The sequence below is a fragment of the Rattus rattus genome, chromosome 12 (assembly GCF_011064425.1).
Source record: "Rattus rattus isolate New Zealand chromosome 12, Rrattus_CSIRO_v1, whole genome shotgun sequence".
NCBI lineage: Eukaryota > Metazoa > Chordata > Mammalia > Rodentia > Muridae > Rattus > Rattus rattus.
Window position 1 is genome coordinate 67725028 of NC_046165.1, and position 9437 is coordinate 67734464.

General features: G+C 51.0%; 1 protein-coding gene across 1 annotated transcript; it reads right to left on the reverse strand.

Moving 5' to 3' along the window:
• Positions 1 to 5059: 5059 nt before the first annotated feature.
• Positions 5060 to 7473, reverse strand: LOC116913818 (dual specificity protein phosphatase 5). The gene has a single exon (XM_032918130.1). It carries the CDS (start codon positions 7263 to 7265, stop codon positions 6111 to 6113), a length of 1155 nt encoding a protein of 384 aa, XP_032774021.1. The 5' UTR covers positions 7266 to 7473; the 3' UTR covers positions 5060 to 6110.
• Positions 7474 to 9437: the final 1964 nt, after the last annotated feature.

Here is a 9437-nt window from a genome sequence, read left to right on the forward strand (position 1 = left end):
GTGCTGGGATCAAAGGCCTGAGCCACAACCTCCAGGCTTTGTTTGATCTTGGTGCTGTATTTACATGTAAAGAAACAACACATGACTGATAAACATATATAGCTATTCTGTCAAAAGAGAAATAAAACTTTAAAATGTGAGAGGTTTGGGGCAAAGGCCAGTGGGTGTGAATGGAAGTCTAGCAGAACCAGAGTCCTGACCCTGCTGTGTATGTCTGCCCGGTCTCTCCACCTTCTTGGCTGTGCTCTGTGCTCTTGGCTCCACCTGCATCCTTACTGAGCTTGCAAGGATTGAGACCAACCATTGGACTTTTAATTTATTCCCCTACCAAGCAGCAGGGAATCTTTCTACACACAGGATCTGGGGCACCTGGCTCTCTCAGCCTTCCCTGCCTCCACACCTCCAAGACAGGTTGTACGAGGTGTAGAGCATCAAAATTGGGACACAGGTCTGACAGAGGTCCCTGCCCCCTCCAGCCTGTCCATGCAGTCAGAAGCTATGAGCAGAAGCCTTGTTATAGCCTTTCCCAGAAAACTGGAAGCATCTAAACAATACCTCCCCACCCCAGTCAGCCCCCTGACCAAAACAAGGACAGAGTCAAATGAAGCAGTGCTACAGCTGCAATATCAGCAGCGAGAGGCTGGTGGATTGCAAGTTCAAAGCTAGCCTGGGGAGGCAGAAAAATGGCTTAGCGGTTTTGACCTACGTTTGGTTCCCAGCATCCACGTGGTGACTCACAACTATCTGTAACTCCAGTTCCAGAGAATCTGAGCCCCTCTTCTCTTCCTAGCACCAGGAATGTGCATGGTGCACACATGTGCACACGAGACACTTGTACACGAAGAATAAAAATTAGTAAGTTTTTGAGCCATGCTGGGATACCTAATGAGACCCTGTCTAGAACTAAACTACAAATCGAAAATAACAATAATGGCGAGACACTGGCCCCAGCAACGGCTTGAAAACATCGGCCCTGACACAAGCAGTGAGCCACCCAGAGCATCGGAACAGAACATTGGAGCAATTGTTTTAGACCAAGGTCACTTATTCAATGGCCACCGAGGTCAGGTGACTGAAAGGCATCAGCAGCTTTAAATACAATGCCTGGTAGTTTATTGGTGTGGCCCAGACCCATACTATTAAATGTTACATTTCCTCACACCGACTTCAGGCCAACTCAGTTGACAGGGGTCCACGGAGTGGGGCTTGGGCATCAGAATGAAGGCCATGTACAAAAGTCCCACTTGGGATCCCACTTGATGACAGTGGAAATGAGAGAAGATAGAGGGGAGGATTCACAGTTCCTGATTCAGCTTTCATGAGTGAGGCTCTAGGGCAAGGCCGTGGCTGGCTGTTCTCTCCCAACAGTCAAGGAGTAAATAAGGCTTCCTTCCTACCAGGTGCCCAGATCCCTGTTGCCTAGGTGACCCTTTCTTTGGCCCATCCTCCTTCTTTAAATGCCACCTCTTTGGGGGCTAGGAAACCTCACCGTGTAGCTCATCTCAGGTGTGCCAAGGCTATTCATGGGTTTCCTGGACTCACTTCCCATGGTGCAAATCCTTCGCAGCAGAACTAGGCCACCCGAACAGTACCTGCATTGCCTGCCTGCTCTCACGACCATTCCGATTCTGAAGATAAAACTCCCCAAAGCAACTTCTGTCCTAAAACAGAAAACAAAAACTGCAAAACTCCATGAGCCTCTCTTCCCAGAAAGAGAGTCTCCTTCCCAGAATTTAGAATGCCAACCCAGGGTTGCTACCGTGTGGGTTTGGGTTTTGACTACCCTCTCCCCCTTTTCTTTAATTGGCATTGCAATCTAATCACAGGGTATACTTAAATCCTGGATTGGATAAAAGGGTACGGAAATATTCCAGTAGGCTGTCTTTAACTTGGACGGGCAGCCCTAATGAGAAAGATAGCCGTCTGAGAAGTCCTGGCGAGATCTTTATCACACAGCGATTTGAAGAATTTATCACGAGCATCGGTGAGCGCGTCTAAAATCTGTAAACTGCTCTGACTTTTGCCTCAACCCTTTCCCTCACAGCTAAGTCCTGTGACAGCCATTTGAGTCTGGAGGTATTAGGCCCAGTGTGCAGATAAAGAAACTGAGCTCAGTGCAATTCGCTTCCCCTGAGGGAATGGGACTCATAATAATACAAAACAGCTTCTAATGCCAGACACCCACGTTCACACAACCTTTAAGTGTTCAAGCTAATTTAAATGATACCAAGATAAGAAAGTGGTTGACAGAGTCGCTGCCACATGGGCCTCAAGGAATCTAATTGTCCCTTCTCTTTGCCAATGCTGGCATCTCTAGGATGCCAACAGAGTGGGTGTGGCCTTCCCTGAGTTACAGTCAAACTGATTGAGGAGAACCAGAGGGCTTGTCCAAAGAAGACATAGAACAAGCCACCAAGCTGGAATGTGAAAGACCTAAGTCTCCTGTGTTTCTTTATGAGTCAGTTGGGCTGTAGGTCCTAGAGAGCTTTTCGTAACTGGCAAATTATTTTAATGTCTCTGGTATTTCAACAGCTAGCACTCAGCCTTAGATATGTGCTTTCCTTAAGTTCACCACAGCATCAGGGCGTCAGGCATGGTGGTACATACCTGTAATCTCAGCACCGTGGGAGGGAGAAGAAGGGCCAGAGGTTCAAAGCCATCCTGGCCACACAGAAAGTTTGATCGAGGTCAGCCTGGGTTACCTGAGACCCTTTCACATAAAAAAATAAAAAAGTAAAAATATTAAGAACATGGTTTGATGGTTCCATGCCTGCTTGGCACGTGTGAGATTCTGGGTTTCATTGCCAACCCTGCAAAAAAATTATAATATTAATTATTAATTAATTTTTAGCAGGCCAGTGACTTCAACTAAAGCTCCTCAGAGAGGGAATCTTTTAGCAAGCAGACAGGAAGTGGACTCAAAACCAGCCACCACTTCAGGGTCAAGAGTACAAGTGTTTGAATTCTGAAGTAGGGAGGCCAAGACAAACAGCAGGAAAATGATCTTTTACTAATCCACACGTATTACTTCCTCCTCCGCAGAAGCCAGAAGCAGGCAGCACCCCCGAGTTCCAAAGGAAAGGAGACTATGTACTGCTTGTAAACTTGCAGCAGGCACTTGGGACACCCCTCATTTCAGACGGGAGGCCCCTCAAGATTCAAGGTGTGAAAAAGAGGCTCTAATTACAGGCACTGCCGGGGTACTGGGCCAGTGTGGGTGATTCAGCAGGCTTCTGACTTCTCTTTGAGTTCGTGCCAAAACGAGGTCAAGACTGGTTTGTCGGAGAGGCTTTAGAGCCTCGTTTCCCACATCTAATGAGGAAGCCTAAGAGGCTCTGGACAGTGAAGGAATGATAGCATTGCAGACTCTGGAGGAGGAAGAGCTGGAGGCAGGGGGGAATCACAGGCGCTCAGGCCCCAGGGTCCTGGGCCAGCACAGAGGGTGTCCGTATGAGCCGAGGGGACAAGCTGGATGAGGCAGCCAGAGACCAGCCCACCGAGATGAGGATGGCATGCAGAGTAAGAAAATCGCAGGAACCCTGGGCCATGACCAGGAGAAGATACATGTTCTAGTTCCACTCCCGCCCTTTGTCAAGCATTAGAGAACGTAAGATCCACGAGCTCCAACACGAAAGGAGGTGCCCCTGTCCTCTTGGCCTCAGATGAGGCCCCTCCCTGTGCGATTTTACTTCAAGAGAGTACGCGGATTGAGTAACACCCTATGTCTTGTCTTCCTCTTTCTGTCCCTCCCTGCCCTACCTGCCATCCACCCCTATCCACCCCGCTCCCCTCTCCATCTGGGAGATGGAATCAACCTGTAAGGCCGAATACCCTCTACCCTGTTCTGGGTGGCACCACCCTCAAGCCCAGGGGTGTTTGGTCTGTCCTTACAAAAGGCCATCGTCTATTTTAAACAGAGGTATCAAAGTTACCTTTCCAGCTGTCGTGGTGGAACATACTTGCAATCCCAGGACTCAGGGAGGCCAAGATAGGAGGATCATACGTTTGTACCCAACCTGGGCTAGAGGGTGGGGCCCTGTCTCAAAAAATAAAATAAAATCTTAAGTGAGAAAAGGCTCATTTGCTAAAATGTTTCCTGTGCAAGCGTGGAGACCTGAGTGTGGATCCTCAACACCCACATTAAAGGTGCCACAGGCTGTAACCTGATCATTGGACAGTAGTCCTAGAGCTTGTTGATTAGCCAGCCTAGCCAATCAGTAAGCTCCAGGATTAGTAAGAGCCAATCAGTAAGTTCCAGGGTTAATAAGAGCCAATCAGTAAGCTTTAGGGATAGTAAGAACCAATCAGTAAGCTCCAAGGTTAGTAAGAACCAATCAGTAAGCTCCAGGGATAGTAAGAGTCAATCTGTAAACTTTAGGGATAGTAAGAACCAATCAGTAAGTTCCAGGGTAGTAAGAGTCCATCAGTAAGTTCCAGGGCTAATGCTTCTGTTTCTGGTCCTTCAATCACTGGCCTGCAAAACACAGACACACACGCACGCGCACGTGTACACACACACACACACACACACATACACACACACACACAACACTACCACAGTCACACAAAAATAATCAATCAAATTAATATGAAGTCCCCTTATTCTAGCTTTTTAAAGTGGAGATCTCTTAAGTTTCCATCTGCCTGTCCTGCGCATGACCTCTTGTCTCTTTCTAAGCTTGGGAGGTATAAGTTTGGATATGGCTTGGCCCACCAAAACTTGTGTTGACGTTTGGTCCCAGTGTAGTGGTGCCGAGAGGTGGCGAGGCATTTAAGAGACCACAAGGAATCTGCCATCATGAATAAACCAATGTTTTTCTCATGGGAAAGGATTAGTGGCCATAAGAGTCCACCTCCCCTGTTCTTCAAGTACTTTTCACCCCTCCTTTTCCACCATCTATGAGAAGCATGACACCCTCACCATAAGGTGCTAGATACTGGCACCTAATCCCAAACTTTCCAGGCTTCAGGCCACATAGCAAATTAAAACCCTTTCTTTCTTTCTTTTTTTTTTTTTTTTTTTAGCATTTTTTTATTTTTATTTTTTTTGTCATTTTTTAATTTTGTACTACATATATATATAAAAAAAATCAACACTGCTTTTCTTCACATTCACATGGGTTTGGGGGTGACTTATTGCCTTTCCCCCCTTGGAAAAACAATCTACGAAGAACATAGTAGTACCACATTGCAAACGATGCAGACCCCAGAATCAGTAGTTTGAAAACGACTCCCCAGGGTAGGGAGGGAAACATTGTCACAATGGATGACAAAAAAGCACACAGGACACTAAACTGAAGAAGTATGTCAGTCACCACCACTGACCCAGAACGCAGGCAGTTCCTGCCACCCCCTCAAAGGGGTGGTTTTTGGTCTAGGGTCTGACAACTTTCTGAATGACACCAGAGGTGCTTTAGGAGACGACGGGACAGGTTCAAGTATTTGTAAAAACCATGCCAAAGTCCAAGGCCACCGAGGAACCCTCGATGAGCAAGAAACTCCAATGAGTCAGGAGCTTCTCCTTACACCAACAGCTTCCATGGGACCCTAGACAGAACCTCAGAAACACTTCTGGGTTCAGACAGGCAGGTCCTTTTGTCTCGACAAATCCAGCGGGGTTAACTTTTCTGACTGGGCGGTGACCAGCTCTCTTCCCTGAAGTGACAGAGGACAGAGACAGACAAAGTTGGCCGAAATTCAAATTAACAGTGAAACTTGTGCTTCCTCCTAGACGGGCGGACTCCTCCTCTCCTGGTCCAGCGCAGCTCGCTCCTACTTTGCTGCGACTGTGTATTGCCTTACACTTGAAATGAGAAGGCGGGACTTCTGAGGTGCAAGGACGAGGCGGTCCTGAGTGGGCGGGGCTTCTGGAAGTACAGTAGTCAGCACGCGCTGTGCTAGGGGGCATGGCTTGGCCTTCCTACAATCCCGAGAACCCATCCTCGGGGTTAGCCTGAAGTGCATCTGCAAGCCTGCTGACCCCTCACCATCTCACCGGGGCAGCGGGACAGAGAGAGGTCTTCAGTATTGCACGGGTATGAAATGTCCACAAGTTTAAAAAATCCAAAGGTCACAGTTGCTCTTGGGGATGCGCTGGTAGCCAACCGGTCTCAGCAGGATGTGGCTGTGGCCACGGGGCTCCTGTGGAGCTCTGCGACGGTGGCATGGGTGGGCACCGGTGCCAGCACTGAGGTAGGGAATGTGCAGTAGGCACCCTGCATATCAGGGCTCAGTGTCTGTAAGTGGCCTATAAAGGTGGAGCTGGCTGCCTCCCCTTGGCAGGAGGGAGGTTGGGGGGTGGGTGTGGAGGGCAGGATCTCAGACTCATACTGCAGGAGCTGTCCCATGAAGCCAAAGTTGGGAGAGACCACGCTCCTCCTCTGCTTGATATACTCGAAGGCCTCCTTCAGGCGGAACTGCTTGGTCTTCATGAGGTAAGCCATGCAGATGGTGGGCGACCGGGAGACCCCGGCTTCACAGTGGACCAGGACCTTGCCTCCCTCTTCCCTGACACAGTCAATAAAATCTATTGCTTCTTGAAAGTGGGAGCTAATGTCGGCGGTGTGGCTGTCCTCCACAGGGATCCACTTGTAGTGTAGGTGGGTGGTGCAGGCCTCAGAGGTCCGGCGGGAAACATTCAGCAGGGCTGTGATGTGCAGGTTGGCGAGGAACTCGCACTTGGACGCATGGTAGGCACTTCCAAGGTAGAGGAAGGGAAGGATTTCAACTGGGCCACCCTGGTCATAAGCTGGTCTGTAGGCGACGCTGAGAATGGGCTTTCCGCACTGGCTGAGGAGGCCTCTCTCACCTTCGAGCCTCTCTTGTGAAAGGGGCTTCGCATCCACACAGCACTCAGGATACTGTGAGTAGAAGGTCTCGTACCCGCCTTTAAGGAAGTAGACCCGCGGGCCGGCGGGCAGGCAGGCCAGCAGCGAGGTGAGCACGACGCGCGCAGCACTCTCCTCCCGCAGCTTCTGCCAGTGGCGGCTGCCCTGGTCCAGCACGACCACCGCCGCCACGCCGCCGCCGCCCTCCTGCAGCAGCCGAGCGCGGGCCGCCTCGTCGGGCAGCACGTAGCGCGCCGACACCGCGCCGCCCCGGGCCCGCCGCAGCACCACCGAGTTGAGGTTGACGTTGAGCGAGCCGCGCACGCTCGACGCGGCGAAGGCCAGGTAGGGCCGGCAGTCGAGCACCACGCAGCGCGCCTCCGCCTCCTTGCGGAGCATCTTGCGCAGCCGGCGCCCGTCGAGCGACGTGACCTTCATGCCGGCCCGACGCTGCGCTCACCACAGCTGCCAGAGGACCGGCGGCCGAGGACCGGCGGGCCACCTCGCGGGGGCTGTGGCCTGCAAACGGAGCCCGGCGCGAGGGGCCGCCCGACGCTCTCCACGCCCCGCTCGCTCGGCACCCGGCCCCGCCACTCGCTGCCCCGGAAAGCTGGGGATTCCGCCGGCAGCGCAGCGTTTTATGTGAATGAGTCTCTTTCTTTCTTTCTTTCTTTCTTCCTTCCTTCCTTCCTTCCTTCCTTCCTTCCTTCCTTCCTTCCTTCCTTCCTTCCTTCCTTCCCTCCCTTCCTTCCTTCTTTCCTTCCTTTTTATTTACTTATTTTTAGGTGGGGGTCTCAGTATGACACCCTGGCTGGCCTAGAACTCAGTATGTAGATCAGGCTGTCTTCACTCACAGAGGTCCACGAACCTCTGTCTCCCATGTGCCGGCATTAAAGGCATGCCCTACCACACTCGGAGACTGCTTCTTGCTTTAGTGTATCTTGAGCCAGGGTCTTACATAGCTCAGGTTGGCCAGATGCCTACAGCAATCCTTCTATCTCAGCCTCCTGAGTTCAGGAAATACAGCTGCGGCCCATCCTCACATTTAGCTTTTTTTCTTTATAACTCACTCGATTCAAGCACTCTGCAACAGAACAGGAACTCAGACAGAGGGCACCCTGGCCACCCAACACTGGCTTGGATCCACGAAGGTGAAATTCTGGACCCATGGAGTACACCCTCCACCTCCCGTCTCATCCCTGTGTCTGCTGCATTTCCACCTACAGAACAAAGAGGTCGGAGGTTTCTGCTGTCCCAGGTGCCTAGATAATTTCCACAGACGTATGAGTGTTCCCAAAACAACAGGGAAGCGTGTGAAGTATAGAAGAGCAAAATCCACTGAGGCGAGCCAAGCATGCTGGGAAAGCGAGGCGAGCCAAGCATGCTGGGAAAGAGAGGCAGCGCATCCAAAGAGCATCCCAGACCCTCAGGACTCGGCTGGCAGGCCTCTCTCTGGCTTCTCTCCTTCCTGAGAGCTGACCGCCCATCCAGCAGACCAACCTAGAGACTAGGGTCAGTGTTTCACAGTGGAGGCCCACCACATCCCCGCTTGATGTCAAAGGCATTCGCTAAGACGCTCCTGACTCTGCTCGGTGCCTTCCTTTGTTCAACCTCAAACTGGTCTTGTCTGGAAAGCTCCTGGGTCTTCCTCTACCATAGTGGAGGGTCTGCTGCTGTGGGACGACCTGCAAAGGTCTGAGAGGACAGGAAAACATGGCCCATGGCAGTCGCAGGACTCCATAGCTACCTCTGATAGGCTCAGGAGGAAGCGATGGTTGAGATCAGTCCCGGGCAAAGCACTGACAGAAATTACATTTTCTCTCGAAAGTCACCTGTCTCCCCTGTAGCAGACCATTGCTGACAGTTTGACCTTTGGGTACTTTTGCTCCTATTTCCCAGGGATTTGGGGAGGTATGTACTCTGTATTCTTGGACCGAGATACTCCAAATGAAATCTGAAACGGTTCTGACCATATAAAGTGGACCACTAAACTGGACACTGCCCTTTCTCATCGTCATTTACAAAAGAGGTGGGAATGCACCAGCTTAAGCCTGTGCTACAGCCCCAGGCTCCTACTGACACACGGCAAATGCCCACTGAAATCCATGAGTTCTGGTGCACACCGCCTCCACCCCCATCGATATTACCATAAGATCCTCCTCCCATTCCCCTGTCTACTCACATCCTGGTGGTCCCCCAGCCTCTGCCCCCGACCTGAAACATCTGAACTCAGAGAACCCTCCTCATCCATGCACACAGGAATTTTGACTGGCTTGATCTTGTATAGGTCTCGTTCAGAAAACCACGCCCTCTGTGGGTTCGTGAGTGCAATAGCTATGTTATATCTAAAAGTCAACACTCCATGGCTCTCCGCCCTACATACCAGCTCTTAAGTTCTCTTAAGTTCTTCCCATAGCCTCCTCCATGAGTCCCCTAAGCCTTGGATGTGAGAAGCTGACAGACCCAGCATAGAACCACAGCTGGGCACTCAGAGTCACTTACGCATGGCACTGTGACCTGTTCAAAGTCAACCACATGATGCTTCAATGCCCTTTACTGCCTGCTAACTTCCTTCCTCCTTGTTATGGAGTTAGAGGGTCAGCCTGACCC

Bases quoted from the DNA above. Each gene is read 5' to 3' on its own strand.
- LOC116913818 (XM_032918130.1), bottom strand. From the start codon at position 7,265: ATGAAGGTCACGTCGCTCGACGGGCGCCGGCTGCGCAAGATGCTCCGC.